This window comes from Schistocerca piceifrons, chromosome X (genome assembly GCF_021461385.2).
Source record: "Schistocerca piceifrons isolate TAMUIC-IGC-003096 chromosome X, iqSchPice1.1, whole genome shotgun sequence".
NCBI lineage: Eukaryota > Metazoa > Arthropoda > Insecta > Orthoptera > Acrididae > Schistocerca > Schistocerca piceifrons.
The window spans coordinates 447819999-447839258 of NC_060149.1; the positions used below are offsets into that span (position 1 = coordinate 447819999).

The following is a 19260-nucleotide window of genomic DNA, read 5'->3' on the forward strand; positions in this document are numbered from 1 at the left end:
TATTCATTATTCTGCCATGAGCTAAATGTTTCTGATTCCTTTTGAGATAGATCAATACTGTTTCTTCACCTTGTGTACTAAACATTGAAGTATTTCAATGTGTTGTTGTTATCTTCTTGTGTGTATTCTTTACAGTCATTTCTTCACCTTGTATACTACACATATGTACTGAACATGCAAATATTTCAACATGTTGTTGTTGTCTTGTATGTGTTCTTTACAGTGAATTCATTCTGTTTCAGACTTTTGTTGAATTTGAGATGGAACCACATCAAGAATGTGCATATGATCATGTAGTCCTGTACGATGGTGATTCTCCTGATGCTCACACATTAGGACGTTTCTGTGGCTCCAAAGCTCCTCACCCATTGCTGGCAACAGGCAATGAGATGCTAATGGTTTTCAAGTCAGATGCTTCAGTTCAGCGTAGAGGTTTTCTTGCAAGGCACACTACAGGTACTAGACATTTCACTTTCCTCTAGATATATTTAGTGTGATATACTTTAATAAACTGAGAGTGAAATGACAATTTAATGTGATACATGTACACATTCACAGAACTATATTTTAAGATCTATTCAGATAGTATGTTCATATTCCTACACAGTGAAAAAATGATGAAGCATATGTCAGAACAGAATCATGTATGTGGACGTTAAAAAAATTTCAGATATTTTCAGATCCATTAATACTTATCAAAACAAAACAATCAGTACACCTGGGTCCAGAAATGATTGCATTCTTAGATCTGAAACTTGTTCATAGGTAAGGTATAATATGATGTCTATTCATGGTGCTTGTTCATAGGAGTTGCTCAATGTTACTTCTACACAAGGCAATGCATTTTCCTCCGCTATGGAATTACAGATCATGCAACCATTGAGGTTGACTCTGTTGTAGTTGTTGTTGTATCTGCTGAATGCAAAGAAGGGAAAGTTCTGTAATATCTGCACATTATTGACTGAAGAGGCATGGAACAATTTCTTCAAGTCTCCATAAGCAACAGTCTAGATGATTGAGGTGTGCAGAATGTGGGGTCCAAGGTAAGGGGCCTCCTTGAACGACCCAGTGCTCCTGTAACGTGGTCCTCAGATGTTCTTGGATATGTTCTGGTGCGCCATTATGTGTGAACCATATGTATAGTCTTTTGTGACATGTCGTAGCCTCTAGTAAGGTAGGAAATAAGGTAATGGAAAACTCTTAGTAATGAGTTTCATTTAATATCTTCAGTAGTATCCATGATCCTATTGATATACCAGCAACAACACATGCGCATCTGTTGCTTGAGAAATGGTGTTGTTGATACCCTCTTTCTGCAACTAAATTGGGAGTATGAAAATACATAATATTATCTCTTGTGAATCACACCTTGTCAGTAAATAAAATATTAAGTTTGAGAGTGCACCTGCACCACACTTTTTCAGCAGCCATTAATGGAACTTCAATTTGCCATGATGGTATGGATACAGTAATTCTTCATTAAGTTCTACCCAGAAGGAATGATGACTCTGACCTTCTGCTGCTGCTAATCATTGGATTCTGCTTCCAGGATTTCCATTCACTGAATGTAGCAAACCATCCTCTATCCGAGGTGTGTGGATGGAGAGATGCTTTCCAATATTTACCTCTTGGTATGCTAGATAAACTGTATTCTTGAGACACTGGAAAAGTCACCCAAACAGTTTATCAGGTGGTTCTCTGCACTTTCAGTGTAGAGGACATGGTCTCATTGACTACTTTCATTAGACCAAGCGAGGCAAGACTAATTGCATTAGACCAAGCGAGGCGATGCAGGGGTTAACACATGAGTCAGATTCCTTAGTAAAATAGTTCATATCTCCTTCCAGCTATCTAGATTTAGGTTTTCCATGACTGTCCTGAATTATTCTGGGGGATTGCTATGAAAAGATTGTGGTTGATTTCCTTCCCCATCCTTTCATAATCCCAGCTGGGGCTCCTTCTCTAAGGCCTTGCTGTTGAGAGGACATTAAACTCCAATCTTCCTTCCTTATTTTACTTTCATTTGCTAAATAGCAGTAGACAATCATATCCACCATACCATATGTGGAGCAGTTACTTTTCATTGGTAACAAATGGACAAAAACAGAAAGTGAAATGTACTAAACCATGCAAACATGCAAACAGCATGTTAACAGTAAAAACAGAAGTAAAGCTATTTGTGTAAGTAGGTACGACACCACAATAAGCACACTCTACAAAAAAAAATTTGTCACTCCCAGGAGACATCATGCTAATATCATGTAATATCACCCTTAGCCTTGTCCACCACCGGTATCTGAGTGGTCAGCGTGACAGAATGTCAATCCTAAGGGCTCGGGTTCAATTCCCGGCTATGTCAGAGAGTTTCACCGCTCATCATCATTTCATCATCATCATCATCATCATCATCATAATCATCATCATCATTTCACACCCATCGATGTGCAAGTCTCCGAACTGGCATCAAATCAAAAGGCTTGCACACGGCAAATGGTCTACCTGATGGAAGGCCCTAGTCACACAGCGACCTTTAGCCTTGATAATTACCTCAATTCAGCAAGCATGAAGGTCCACAAATTTTTTCAAGTATGCTGTATCTAGCTGAAGACACTCATCAATGATTAGATCCCTTACAGCTACCAGATTGTGAGGATGTTGATTGTTAGGTTTAAACTGATGTTCTATATAGTTCTTGACATTTTCTATGTGATTAAACTTGGGTGGTTTTGTGGACCAGCCTAGGTGTGATAGAGTGCCTGAGTATTTGACAAACCAGGAACATGAGCATGCAGCACTGTGAACGGGGCTCTTGTCATCCTGGAAGACAGAAACATCTACACCACACTCATAATGGAAATATAGAAGTAAGGCCAACACTTGGTCACAAGAATGCTGAAAAAAAATTGATGTCATGTTCATGGTACTTGAATGAATGGGTTCAAGCCATCACCCTCTCCATGTAACCACCACCATGCTCCACACCCTGCAGGCCAAACACCTCATTGGGCTGTTGGTGAACTCAACAGATTGCGTCATTTCAAAAGAGACAAAATTGCACTGCACACCTACAGTCAGCAGCTGACCTGTTTCTGTGTTGTTTGGTTCACTGAAGATGTGCAGCTTTATGTGCCATTGTCAACAAAGATGTTTTGTTTTGTAAACCCTCATCACCAATGTCATAAAGGCCTCATCGTTACTACTGTGGAGGCCAAGTTTCTGACTGTTGTTAAGGTAGGCTGAGTTTGTGAAATGGCTTCTGGTGCAGTACACTGCTAAAACAATTTCTCCCTGCCACTATTATACAGCTATGCCCCAGGGTGAGGTAACAGGATAGGAGAACAAAGGTTCTACAGCACTCCAACAAATTAGTAACAAAGTTACACAAATGAGTTAAAAAGGTTTACTTATCTTTGTGGCTAGTTGAATGATTAAGTCTGTAACACTGCATTTAATATAACACAATAATCGCCATGTGCAAAAAATCATAGGTAAACTTCACAGCACATAGCAAATGCAATTTACAACAACTATCAGTTCACTTCTAAAAGTTCACTGAACGATGTCCCCTGTCTAAGTCAGTCCTGGACGATAATCTATAACCAAGCGGATGAGAACTGTTCTTCTATCTTTTGAGTAGGCTTCTGTTTGTTGTCATCTGGTCACTGGCAGATTGTACTTGGCTGGCAATTGGCAGAGGCGAAGTTGATATCTTCATGCTCAGCACCGCCCATGGCACTGGTGGAACTCATATAAGTGAGGAGTATCTATGGCACTTGCAGCTTTGTGCGTGTTGTACTTTTGCTCTGGCTGTGTCTTGTTCTGATGACACAGCATTTTCCAGATGCACCTGACTCCAAATCTCCATTATATGCACTACTCTTCACAATTTTTGCTTAAAAAACTGCTTGAGATGGACCTGCACTCATCTACAACAGCAATTCCTGTTGGGTCTGAAACTGTCTTTTATTGACAAAGTGTGACATTCATCTATGGCCCCTGTCAGTAGGGATCTTTTACAACCACTATTTTTACTTTATGTTGCGTGGTCACAACTGGTACACCCTTCCTCATTGACATGATGGACAGTTCATATTGATTCACTAAAAAATTGAGCATCTTCATTTATGGGGTTGATTTGGGGAAGAGACCAAACTGCAAGGTCATTGGTCTCATCGGATTAGGGAAGGAAGTTGGGCATGCCCTTTCAAAGGAACCATCCCGGCATTTGCCTGGACCGATTAGGGAAGTCACGGAAAACCTAAATCAGGATGGCTGGATGCAGGACTGAACCGTCATCCTCCCAAATGTGAGTCCAGTGTGCTAACCACTGCACCACCTCACTCGGTCTCTTCATTTATGATGTGGCCAGGGGCATGTCTAAATATGATGGCTCATTTGTGCCATTCTGTCACATCAGCACATTGAGCCATTTTCTGTGCTGATTCCATACAAATAACTGGCAGGTGCATGCAGCTTTACTGTGATGACTTACATCAGTGGTGGAATGCCACATGACTGCCTGGTATCTGATATACACCACCTAAATTGCTGCAAAGAGATCAGGGTGCTCTTTTAAGGTGTGGCTAATATTTTTTTGTGGTGCCCTTACATACTCAGGCTTGTGAATAATTTGTTATACAATAAAATGCACTGACCCAACTGAAACTACCACACAACTGACTGCAGACCAATTAATGCTCAGAATAATATTTATCTGAAGTACTGTACCTCACAAGGACATCAAAATTTTTATTGACACTGATGATGGAATGCTAGTGCAATGAGTTTTCTCATATTTACAATCAAATGCATCCCTTTCCCTATTTTAAACAAGTATCCATATCTCAAAGAGAAAAATATTGAGAAATTCATACTGAATATGCATATCAGAACTCCATCAGACAAATAGTGTAGTACCCTACTATTTTGACCTATTAACTGTCTAGTATGTGCCACTATGCTTTTCATTTTAAATATCTGCAAGTTACAAAAATGAGATGTGGCTGTATAACTGACAAGTGTGGAGCATGATATTCATGGCATGACTTTGCTGTTCACTTGCTCCACAAAGTCATCTTGAAGGGAACTCAATGATTCCATGATCTGGTTCTAGATCCCAATATTTGATGGTCCCATTGATGAAGTGGGTATCAAGACACTGATGGACTGTTAGCATAACACTGAAATATTAGTACAGCTACTAAATATATTTGCTCTTACTTCTCAGCCAAACTAATATTTTCATATTACCATTACCTTGTGATTTAGGCAATAACTATTGATCATGAAATGGCCAGCTGGTGGAGCAAAAAGGTTGTCTAGTGATTATACTCATTGTTGAAATTGAGTGTGACCTCTGGCTACCGTAAGACTGAATGTGTTGTGGACATGTGACACAGTAAGGAAAGTAACACAGAGCAAAGATGAGTGGAGAGTCATTGTAGCAGTGATATGGGCCACAAATGAGGAAGTCCACTAACATAAGGGGCTTTGACAAAGCACAGATTGTTATGGCCCAGCACCTGAAAATAAGAATCTTGAAAATGAGAAAACTATTCACATGTTACTGTTGTGAGCATCAATGGAAAATGATTTGTGAAAGTTGAAACAATGAATAAATGTCAAAGTGATAAATGTACATGCCTCATTACAGAATGAAGAGGTTGGAAACTTGTCTATGTTGTAAAGCAGACCTGATGACAGAGCACAGTGTTGATGCAGGTGCAAATGTTTCAGAGCTCACTGTTTTGCACACACTGTTAAACATGGAGCATGTTAACCCAATGAGATCATCAATTACAATTGCAGTTGGGATGGAATTATCAAGATTGGACTGTGAATCAGTGGATATGTACTCACTGTTTGGATGAATCATGTTTCTCATTACAATAGGTCACTGGTCATATCAGGATACATCATCATCCAACATAATGACTGCTTGAAACATGTCCTGTGCCAGGGATGCAGGCCGGTGGGGGCAAAATTATGCTATTTGGGACATACATGTAGGCTTCCATAAAAACCGAGCAAGGTGGCGCAGTGGTTAGACACTGGACTTGCATTCGGGAGGACGACGGTTCAATCCCGCGTGCGGCCATCCTGATTTAGGATTTCCGTGATTTCCCTAAATCGCTCCAGGCAAATTCCGGGATGGTTCCTTTCAAAGGGCACGGCCGACTTCCTTCCCCGTCCTTTCCTAATCTGATGAGACTGATGACCTCACTGTCTGGTCTCCTTCCCCAAAAAAACAACCAACAACTTCCATAAAACCTGTGATAGTAACTGGAAGCATCATGACAGCTGTGGACTGTGCAAACATCATTGCAGATCACCTGCATCTCCCCGTGCTTGATGTATTCTCTGATGGCAATGGCATTTCCAGCAAGATAATTGTGTATGTCACAAGGCTAGAATCATATTACAGTGATTTGAGGAGCATGATAGGGAATTCACATTCATGTCTTGGCCACCAAATTTGTCTGATCTTAACCCAATGGAACACTTACGTGATGCTAGTGGGTGTCACCTCAGCATCCACAAAACACCGGCCCATAATTTATGAGCATTGCATGACCTGTACATATGATGATTTCTGAAAAGTTCTTGCCTTCACACAGAGATTGCAGCACTACTCATGTGATCTTTTCCCCCTTATATTGGTACACATGTTAGCAGATACCACATAAAACTTGAAGTTATTCCAGGTAGCAGTTGACTGTAGGCAGTTGTTTGAAGCAGTTGTGGTGAATGAGGTGTTGAAAATGGAAAAAGATTGAGTGTCATGCAGTGATTATATTCCTCTTAAAAGAAGGTTTAACACTGACTGATATTAATTTGTTGCTTGTAAATGTGTATGGCAGCTCTATACCTTTAGTTTCCACTGTGAAGCAATAGATGGTCAGGTTTCAACATGGCCATGAAAGCATCCAAGATGATCAACACATAGGATGTCCAAAAAGTGCAACATAAAGTGTATGATATGATTTTGGAAGATTGGCATATAAAGATGAGGGGAATTGCTAATGCTCTAGGGATATCGAACAAATACATTGGTCACATCTTGCATGTGGAACTGAGCATAAGAAAGCTTTGAGCAAGATGAATGCCATGTGTGCTTACTGTGGATCACAAACACAATCACACAACAGTTTCTGAACAGAGATTGGTGAATTTTTTCATCAATACATGACAGTGGATGAAACTTGGATTTGCCATTACACACCTGAATCCACTATCAGTCTACACAGTGGACAGAAGCCACTTCTTCAGCTCCAAAGAAGGTGAGGATGGTGCCATTGGCTGAAAATATAATGTCATCAGTGTTTTGGGGTGTGAAAGAAATTTTGTTGATTTACTATCTTGAAAAAGATAAAACCATAACTACAGAATACTACTCCCAACTTCTTACAAAACTGAACACAAGTATTTGTGAAGACAAACCCTGCTCAAAGCAGAAAAAAATGCATTCTATCAAGAAAAAGCACGTGCCCACAAAAGTGTCTTGGCAGTAGGGAAATTGAGGGATTTGCATTATGAAGTACAGGAACATCTGCCCTATTCCCCAGATTTGCCTTCCTCAAACTTCCACCTATTCTCAAAACTGAAGAAATTCCTTGCTGGTCAGCACTTTTCATCTAATCAAGAAGCCATCACGGCTGTAGATGGGAACTTTGTAGGAGAGAAAAATAAATCTTCTTTGAAAGCATAAACTGTCATAGTCACTCTCAGGCTCAGAACTTTTCAGATGAACCTTATAGACACATGGTGTCATGTACCCCCAGAAACCTACCAAAGAACTATGAAATACATACCACCTGTCATCATGCTGTATTGCACTGTAAAGGTGGACTAACAAACTATTAAGCAGTTGGTCTTCAAGTTTTGGCTCCTTGGTGTAAGTATAGTATAGGAACCATACAGACCACTTATGCAACCCAGTTTTGCTTTAAAAAAAATAAAATAAAATAAAAAAAACTTTTGTGTGTGTGGAGACATTTGTTACTGGAAGACTTCTACATCAGAACGATTTAAAAAATGAACTCTGTCATGCAAAGATTTGGAATTTGTTACATTTTCAGGTGAGTGACACACCAGTAGGTGTGATAGTGTATGATACAGTGTGTACAGCCAGTTGGCTTTTGTGACCATGGAAGTTAGAGGGACAAAATTTTTCTTTTTTGAAGAAATGTTTTCTGTAAAGAAAGTTCCAACCACATAGGCTCTAAAATGGTATAAGGCGCCCCCCCCCCCCCCCCAAACTGTTTTCCATGTTATGGCTGATACCTATTGTTCGCTTTCTTATAAATCCAGTGAATGTATCATCACATCTTCACCTATAGTACACACTTTCTACGAGAATTGAAGGGATCAAAAGTGAGTTTATTATGAGTTTATAAAACTGATGAATTAATCAACAAGCGAGTACACACATTTTGCCATATGAGATCAAGTCCCACCTTAGCCTATGTTGCCCTAACATTTTTTGCATGTATTTAGTGCTCCCTTAGAACTTTTATGAGTTTTCAGTAATATCAGCAGAATTGTACAGGGCAAGGAGTTCAAATTTTGTAAGGCTTGAAGGTTTGTTTCATTCTTCAAAATTATATCTCTTTACAAGCTTTTAATTGTATTATAACCCACAGGTTTGATACCAGTGGAAACCATATTGTTGACTATGCTCTCCTTGAAACAGATTATATACTTGTATACCAAACTATAGCTTCTGGACAAGTAATCATGCCATTTATTTTAAAAACAACTACTTGATAAATAATAGTCATTTTTGCCATTTTTTGGTAGGTTGTCATACAGAATTCTGTATCATTTTAAATAACCTCAAACTGCTTGAAGTGATAAAATAGCCTCTAAGACAGCTCTGTAGAGGTTTCTAATGAAAGACCAATATGAGAAGATCAGTTCAACCATAGCACACCACAAAACATACATCAGAGACAATGGGTCCACCACAAATCCTCTCAGCATCATTAAGAAAAAGTCTGTGCCAGCATAGGTCTCATCACGTCTTGAAACAATTTTTTGGTGAACATTTTGAACTGACCAAATTTTTGCCATCTAATAACTGATGCCACATCCTAAGCAGCTTCATAAGTGTAGATGATCTACTGAATCTTCTGCTGCCACACCAAACATAACTTATTGTTACTTTGGATGGAAACCTCTAAACTTCTAAACTAAACTGCTCTGTCATAATATCCAATTTGGCATGCTGATTGATCACATATTTTTCTTAGTCATTGCTGGTTATGGTCATGAAGAATACATGATCAACCACTGCAAAATCTATAAGCTACAGGTTCCTGTATCATACAACTGCCATAAATATGGCAAAATGTATAGCTACACAACTTTGGAAGTGACTATTCTACTGTGTCTTACAAAATCCATTAATTTTATGTATTAAAGCTATAAGCTTCTTGAGCAATATTCACCATACATAATCAAATAACTAAGACAAGTTGGTTTCACTAGCTGTTGAAAGTTGTAAGCTTTTGACTGTACCAGTATAGGACATCTATGCATTATCCTTATCGTTCCTGTGTAGAGAAATGATACTCAAAAAATTATAAAGTATATTAAATACAAAATACAACTTGAAATCTCCTAGAATCATAATTGCTGCTGGGTGACATTAACAATTTAATGAAGTGGGTGAAATAATTTGTGGTGGAATTTTAATATATTTTTGAAATGATAACTTTGTTGAAAAATGAGTTTCTTAATGATATTCAGTGACCAAAGAATGCTACTTCATAAATGTGCAACAGCACATAAAATTATATCATGATGCTCTTTAGATGGTATTGACATGTTTAGCAGATATTGTATATTGTAGTTATTAATCATGTGCTAAGAGCAATGATATTGTGTGCTTCACAGTCTTGCTAAGGCCTTTTCACTTGATGGCACTTAAACATATTATGTATAATGTTATCAGTAACTAATTGCTACAGCTTTGCAGCTGGCATCATGAGGGTGAATTAAGACGACTCCAGGTCTTTCTACAAGAAAAAAATAGAGTAATCGCTAGAAATCAAATTAATGAGCTCTGGAAGTATTGATCAGCAATACCAATAACCAGACTACAGCTGCATTCTATGTCATTTGTTGTAAACTATTTAAAGAGACCACTCATTAAAAAGCAGAAGCATTGAGTAGTCTATAGGCATACAGCTAGCTTTCGGATTTTTCCCTTGATGAGTGACAGTAAAAGAAAGACACACACACATACACACACACACACACACACACACACACACACACACACACACACACACACACACACACTCTCTGTGTAGAGGGAGTGGGGACAGTGGGTTGCCTGAGATTGAGACCAGACCCATTACTGGAGTGGAGGATGTGTTATAAGGGTAACTTCCATTTTCATAGTTCAGAGAAGATGGTGGTGGAGGAAAGAATCTAAATGTCTTGGGTTATGAAGCAGTGATATTTTACTCTAGCTCATCAAAGGATACCTCTCAAAGCTAGCAGATTTTCAGTCTTTTTGTGCACCTATTGACAACACAATGCTTCTGCTTTTCTGTGAGTGGTCTCCTTTAATCCTAAAGTATTTATATTCTGTAAGAACTTGCCTACAATATTTAAACTGTTTACTTACTATTTCTTTTACTGCCTGTCTTCTGACACATAATGTGAAATAAATTTAGATTTACAACTGTTCTCAAGTTGCAAATAATGATGAACTTCTTGTAACAAAATTTTTGAAATTACATCTTACGTTAATTCCCAATATTTGAATCTAGTCCTATGGGCATGACATAGAGCTAATTTTAGTGGCCATAGGAATTATTTAGAAGGCCCAATATATTTTCAGAAGGTGATTCCCCACAGCTTTTAAGTATTTGAAAAATGTCATGAATACTGCTTCATCTGCTGAGATGATAATCATGACTTTTTTCAAGTACCCAGAAATCTGTAATAAAAATAAGTTCTCCAAGAAATGTGAACAGTCAGAAACTGTTACAGTTGATTTAAGTGAAAAGAAACTGTCTGTTAGCTATACTTCTTACAAGAAAAAATGAGAATGGTCATGAGAAAATTAAAAAAATACAGTGCTTAAGGGTCAGACAGATAAACTGAAACAGAACCAGAAGTACACTAAATCATAACACAAACAGGTTTGTATTTGGTGCTGTTTCCATACAGAATTATTTATAGTTCAGTGCAAAAAAGAAAAGATACAGTTAAAGGTACATTTAAAATGAAAAGTTTTGATAAATTTCTTATAGTTTCCTGATGACATCTGCATTTAAGAGCTCACTGTTAAGCTGACTAGTGAATCTCAATGCTTGTGTTTACTTCACACTTTTTCTGCTAGTTGCTAATGTATTGCACACTGCTTACAATTTTTAAACAGCTACAAAACCTTTGTTGTAGTGAAACATTATATCACTTTCTGGCCATGTAGTTTAATATAGTAAGGGAATACAGACAATTGATTACCAGTGTTGAGATTAGGATTTCATGGGATACAATGTCATTGCCAAAGAATTCCACTTAGATATCTAAAAAATAAGACTAAGAATGGGAACAAAAATCACATCAAACTGATAATTTTCGATATTTCTACACAAGCATCTGTTTAACTGAGTGCATTCATTATTTTTTCGGTTTACAGAGCTCTCTGGCAGAGTCTTTTATTTCACTCTCATGGATCAGCGATGTGTGTACCACAACAATTTTGTCTGTTACAGATTGATTAACATAACATAAAAGTTAAATGATGAGTATATCATAATACAGTTTTTGTGGGTATTTTCTATGTGTGGCTGCTATGTAACTGTTTGTCCTGATACAGTTTTGAAATAACATCTTACACTTCTACACCCTAATTTTTGTAACGTATTAATGCCTGCCTTATCCTCATACACTGTTAGCCTGCTTAAGTATTTAACATTTTTGTTTTTTACATTTTTCTCTAAAATGTCAGTTGAGTCTTCATGATCTATCAGATGTTCATTTTTATCTTTACACATTTAAATATTCTTCTGTTACTGTTTGCCTGGCTACATTATTGTTGACATGTTGGTCGATTCTTAGTAACATACTTATTAACACCTCTGTTTATTCCATGCTGTTAATATATGTTGTTATTTATTCTACTATTGTTGGCATAATTGTCTCCTGACAGGGTGTAGTGCTTGAAAAAAATACTTGATCTACTTGTCTTCTATGTGGCAAAATTGAAAAAATGAAAAGAGCAGTAATACAACATTACATATCCTAGCCAATGTAAGTTAAATGATAACAGATCAACAGAAAAATTAACAACTGTTAGTATGTAGATCAAACCAAAGTACGTTATCTTATAAAGTATTTGTTGATGGCTTGGATGACACAGTATCAAAAATTACTGAGGAGATCAAGAACTCCCTGCATCATATGATATGAGAGCTATTTTTTTTTTTTTCAAGGATCTGATTGGTCATGAAGTTAAAACCACAGGGACAAGACAATGAAGCTTTCCACAAACATGTTGCATAGTGTCTCCAGTAGGCCTGTCTGTTGTGTAATATCACACTTTTCAGTTCTGAGTGCACAGTGAGCAGTTAGAGATGCTTAGAACAATAGTGTCTAATGCCATGTGTGAAATGCCTGCTGAGAGGTTTCCTCTGATTCCATGCAGTCTGTATAATGTAACTGTCATGCATTTCCTTCTTGAACACAATGATTTGTCACACACTGCAGATGCAACCATGACACTCCTGCAGCTTTTCACTAGGAAGTGGTTTCTATAGAGCTGTAATTTGACTCCCTCTGATTTTCATATCTTTGCTCACTTGAGCAATTGGTTATGATGACACTATTTTGCCATGAACTGTGAGCTGTGGAGCAGCATAGGGAATGGGTGAAAATAATAGATGACCACCTTTTACGATGAGGGTATAGGAAAGTTGGTACCATGCTATGACAGATGTGTAAGTCATAATGATGACTATATAGAGAAGTAGGTATAAGTTGTAGGTAAATGTTGCAAATAAAACATTTTTTATTTCTATTGTGGTTTCCATTTGCATCTGATAATGGGTTGGAAAAAAATTGCCTATGTAATTTAATGCAGTGTTGAGCAGATGTCAACGTAACCTTAGCAAGATAACTGTTATGACTTTATTATTGATATCGTTAAGTTTTATATTGTTTTAATCAGGCACAATTGTCATTTATGTGTCATTGGTGAAAAAGCTTCACTTTTATATAAACATGCTCGTAATCTGTCACTCACAAGGTGCCTATGTGTCACAGAAAAATGCAATAACTTACTGCAGACACCATTCTCCTTTTTCAAGGACACTTCAAATTTAATCTGATATTTTCAATTGAGACTTATTTTCATGGATTCTCTCCAAGTTTCTGGTATCTCTTTGTCTCACAGATTTCAACCTTCTTTTCACATACACTAAGTATCCAATATTCATTAATGATGACTGGGTCTATGACATTTTACACACACTACTTTTTTGTTAGTATTATTAATTCATCCTTTTCTAGAGAGTATTCTATAAGCCTATTTCACAAATTCTGTCATGTATACTATTTACAAACACTGATTACTATTTGTGCACTAATGTTTGAGATGTGTGTGCAAAGATTGTAGCCTGTATAGTCTAATTTAGCTTTTTTTCAACAATATAAGAGAAATATAGACTGCTACTCACCATATAGATGACACCTTGAGTTGCAGACAGGCACAATGAGAAGACACTTACAAATTATCTTTCAGCCAAAACCTTCTTCCGAAAAGGAAACACACATGTCTGAGCTGCTGCTGATGGAGGTCATGTTTGTATGTTAGGTGTGCTTGCTTTTTTAAAGTGGTTTCACTATAATTTCCATGTCTCTGAAACAGTAAGCAAATATGTGCTTCATACTGACATAGTCTTTTTCTTCTTATTTGCTCCCAGGGGCAGGTTTATTCTATGGAATGTATGGTATTAGTGAACTCCCTTTACTCACAATAGTCAACAAGCACAAGTTATTTTCTAAGAAACTATTAAGAATTGTGTAAATTCATAGTTTCCTGTGAAGCATCCTGAGCTATTAACCTTCACCAAACCCAGTGATTACTGAGGAGCTGTTGAATAATATAGTCAGCATCTTCAGACTTAGCAGAATGAACTTGGTATGAATGAACTGTCAATAAATAACCAAAATTTTGTGTATACCTTAGTGCTGATACAAAATACAACCAATGTTAGGAGGGGATGTCACAGTAATCCAGCAGTAGCAACTGAATTCCCAAAGAGGATGATTTTTTATTGCTTTGATCCAGTACTATTTATGCAATGAATGCTGTGAGGCAAGTAATAGTACCTTCATCTTACTTACTGTGTTATGTATAAGGCACAGTTTGGTTGCTAAGTGGGTAAAGGTCAGAATACAAATCCAATGGTTGAAAGCTCAATTACCATGCAGTCTTAGGAGCTTTTCATATATCATTTATTGCTTCTTTCATTAGTGTCAAAGATTTGTATAGGTAAAAGTGCTAAGTTTCACCATGATTTGGAGTCTACTTTAACTTCAGATCTACTTCTAACTGGTTGGGTGAGATAGTTCAAAAGGATGTAGAAGGCTAGGGCATATCACCTCCAATAGGACCACACTTATTGAAGCACTGTGATGTTCAAGCTATCCTTAAAGTTGAGAAAACATTTAATAAGTAGTGCACACTAAGAGTATTCAAGGATATTAATGACTATTCATGCTTGATGTTCCTTTCACAGAATTGAAATTGTGTTTTTGGCAATTTACATATAACTTTTTTACAAATACAAAGTAAATTGCCAAAAGATATAAATATTGTATATAGCCTCTAATCTGTAAATGACAGACACTCATATATTGTGATTTATGCATTTGTAGTTGTAAGCTGTGCTATAACCCTGTATACAATACGTGGATATGTGTCATGACACCAGGCCATGAGTACACTACACTTAGAATATTCCATGAATACATGCAGGCCAGCCACCAGTGGCTCCTTGTTCTGGCCACATGACTTGTGCGCTTGGTGTGGCATCCGTTGTGCCATCTACCAGAGCCCTCTTCTTTATAAGCATGGTGCAGCAGGCTTTTGCCCTCATATTGTGTTCATACTTACTGTCAGCAACTGCTTGTATCAGTCCCTTAATTGTTTCTATGTCTGTGTCTTAGAGTATAATAAAATTGGTGACAAGTGCGGTGTTCACTTCCCAGTCTATTTGGTTGCTCCTTTGGTTCTTCTGGCTGTGGAGGCAGTGCTTCAATCTTTCCTCGAGTAGCAGCAGGCTCTTATGGCTGCTATCATGAACTTGTCAGTCACATTGACAATCCAGTCTTCAATGCTGTCTGCGTACATGCCATCCTTCCCTCCTTATGATGGTGTGGTCAAAAACCTGGAGGCTTAAGAGATGCAGCTTCAGCAACTCTTCCTCACTTTCGGTGCTGCTGATGGAAACATGTGCAAGGCTTTGGTCCTTTCTTGGATTTCTCCTGGTATCTACCAGTTGTTGTGCCAGTTATCCCTAATCTAGGAACCAGTGCAATTTTCACTGGATGAAATGTGGAAGTTGTTGTCAAATTATCACTGTAAATGCATGCATGTCATTGCAGCATGTGTAGAGTTTTATCATGGTCATAAACAGCCCCACCGGTCCTTCTCAGTTTGGACAGCCAAACTCCACACCCTCAAAATTTCAGTTTGTTACTGATGCTTATCATGGTTCCTATACTGATTCTATTGTCCATGATGCCATCATTCGGTTGGCTCCTGACAAGGAGATGACGTCAACACACACTACAGTGCAAGAATTCATCTTTGGGTGAAGTGTTTGATATTTCTCAGTCTTTCATGGTAACTTGTGCTGCTGGTGATCAGATTGATGTTTGGTGTGACATTGCCATGGTGACTCGTTTTCCTGGCCATCAGACATTGGTCAGTTGTAGGAGGGAGGATGACGTGGCAGCCAAACAAATGCGGACTGCACACCATACTGGACAGTGACATGCAAAACAACAATCACAGCAACAACAGTGCTCCACACTCTTATCTTGCCCACACTATTTCATGCAATATGACAAGGCCACATGCCTTAAGCACTGAGTGAATTGCAACAACTGTAGGAGAAAAGGAGATACAGCATCTGTGTGCTGTTCCCAGCCCCCTACAGTGGACATGGACATTGATATTCTTTGTGTGTCTCCACTGCTTGGAACCTTAACAAACTGTTTATCAAAGAGCAAGTAATGGTCAAAGTACTCAGTTTACAAGTGGACATGGATGCAGCCTTGACTTGACTGAACTCCAAAACTTACAAGGTGCGTTCCATAAGTAATGCGCCCAAATTCATAAAAAAATCATTTATTGACTATAGTCATACAAATAATCAAAAATTTTCAAAATAGCACCCTCTTGCATCAATACAACTCTGGAAGTGGTGTTTCCATGCCTGGAAGGCATCCTGGAATGCCTTTTCTGGAATGTCCTTTAGAGCTGATGTAACATGCACCTGGATGCTTTCAATCGTGTCCCAAGGTTTTCCTTTCATGACTCCTTTTAACCTGGGAAACAAAAAAACGTCAACGGGAGCCAGGTCAGAACTGTATGGAGGCTAGGGAACCAATAGGGTCTTGGTCCTGGCCAGGAAGTTGTTGACAATGAAGGCGCTGTGACTCAGCACGTTGTCATGGTGAACTTCCCACGTGTCCTTGATGTCGCTTCAGCAGCGCCAGACCCTCCTTTACAGTCTTTTGAGCACTTCCAAGTAGAAAGCTGAGTTCACTGTAGTCCAGGTAGGTACAGATTTGTGGTGGACAATGCCTCTGACGTCAAAGAAGACAATGAGCATAGGTTTGATCCTGGACTTGCTCATGCGTGCGTTCTTGGGACGGGGCGACGATGGGATGTGCCACTCTGAACTCTGCCTTTTTGTCTCAGGGTCATACTCAAAAATCCATGGCTCATCACCAGTGATAACTGAGTTTAAAAAATGAGGATCATTTTCACACATTTCCAACATTTCTCGGCACCGAAGCACTCGTATGTGCTTGTGTTCGTCGGTCAACACTTTTGGGACAAGTTTGGCAGACACCTTTCTCATGTTCGTATCTTCAGTCACAATGTGGAAAACGGTTGTTTCTGACATGTTTAGAGTTTGTGCTATCATTTGAAGGCTCAGGCATCTCTCAGAGTCAAACAATCATGCACACGCGTCACATTTTTGTCGACTCGTGCGGTTGGTGGCTGTCCACTGCGAGGTTCATCGGTGATCTCCTTTTGGCACCTCATGAACGACTTGTGCCATTGGAAAACTTGTTATTTGGACAAGCAATCATTCCCAAAGGCATGCTGAATTAATGGAAACGTTTCGGTGGCAGACTTCCCAAGTTTAATGCAAAATTTGATAGCAAACCGTTGATCTATAGAATGATCCATTGTGCTATGTTACATAAACTCAAAATGGGGTTGACAGAAACACAAGTCCTGATTCTCTGGCAGTTTGCAGCTGAATGAGACAAAGAGCACTTTGAAGCTAACACTCCCTTCCACTTAGCCCAGCCAGTTACAACACACTGTGGTGTACCGTTGCATCATAAAAAAATTGGTCGCATTACTTATGGAGCACACTTTGTATGTGGATTTGGGTTCTTCAGAATTGTCTCCAGTGACACAATTTGATGAACTGGAACAAGCAGCATACTACAATTTTGGGGCAATTTATGACCCCCCACTGTGTATAAATCTGTGGTTTCTTCCTTGATGGTTTTGGTAGTGGATTATGCTAGCACCACAAACCTTTTTAGTCTACATGCTTTCAACATTTCTGGTTTTTCTGTTCTGGATAATGTGCACCTTGTTTCTGATCAGGTCGTTTACCAGCAGTTAGAGTCCCTGTGTTCTGTGTTCTTGTCCCATTTCTTGGGTGGGTTAGATTGTGCCACTAATTTTGTGTTCCACATAACCCTGGAACCTATGGCACAGTCACACTTTTCCCATGTGCATCCTATTGCAATGGCTTTGTGTGATCAAATGAAATGAGAATTGGACATGCTGACATCATTGGAGGTCATACAGCTTCACGTCTGCAACAACTTTAAAGTTGCAGTTAATGCATGGTCTACCACTGACACCTACCCTTCGCCCTGTCTGGACAAGTTTTGGTCTAACTCATTGGGGTACAGGTTTCCTCCAAAACTGATTCATCTGAAGACTATTTACTTGTTCCATTGGACGATGTTTCTAAATGGCTTCTTGTGATTAACACATCCTTCAGGTTGTTCCAAATCAGGTTGTTCCCATTCAGAGTGGCTGGTGCCCAAATGATTTTTCAGCATTTTTTGGAACAACTGACAATGTCCATTCTGGGGTACATCAACTATCTCAGTGGCATCATCATTATCATCATCAGGGAGGAGCATTTACATAAATTATGCACCTGGTTTATGTCTTATATATAATTATGTCTTATATATAATTAGAATGTAGCCTTGACAAGTCATACATTTTGTATTGGTGTTTGGGCTTCCTTGGGATGGTGTTAAGCCATTATATCATCATGTTGCCATGGTCCCAGCTCTGTCTCACCCTACAAATGTCAGAGAACTCCAAGAATTTATGTAAAATTCCCTGTTATCACAAATTTATTCCAGGTGTAGCCATGTTGGTCCATCCCCTCCATCTGTTGTTCCACAAGACTGTTTCCTTGCAGTGAATACCAGTCTGTGAGTGCCCATTAATGCTTTTGAAATGTAAATTATATTCTGCTCCTTGTTTTTATACTTTCCATGACTTTGGTCATCATGAACTCCTTTGTTTTCATTTATTTGGCCACCATTTGTTCTTGGCTACGGATGCCTCTCAGCATGGACTTGGGCTTTCGCACATCAGTATGATGGTTCCAAATGTCCGATAGCTTACACATAAAAAATGCTCAACTCCACTCCCAGCACTATTCCCAAGTTAAAAAAGAAGTGCTTTCTATTTTCTACTCCCTAAATAAGTTTCATGTGCCCTTGTATGGGTCTCAGTTCCACCACATTACTGACCACAAGCTCTTGGTTTCATTGTTTAATTCTTATGCTTCATTGTCTGACAAAGCAGAATATCATCTCCAATTTTTGGTCTGCTGCACAACATCCCAACACCAATGCACTGTTCTGGCTTCCACTGTGGCCAGATCCTACCTTTGGTCATGATAAATTCCTTTGTTTTCATTTATTTGTTGAACCACAATGTACGCTGGTAGG

The 19260-nt window shown here is 38.6% G+C and overlaps 1 protein-coding gene across 1 annotated transcript in view; it reads left to right on the plus strand.

The window, feature by feature from the left end:
• LOC124721889 (tolloid-like protein 1) overlaps window positions 1–19260 on the plus strand; it is a 577505-nt gene that overhangs the window by 507324 nt on the left and 50921 nt on the right. The window contains exon 16 of the mRNA XM_047247042.1: window positions 243–456. Within this exon, the coding sequence (XP_047102998.1) occupies window positions 243–456 (214 nt within the window). The remainder of the gene's footprint in view (window positions 1–242; window positions 457–19260) is intronic.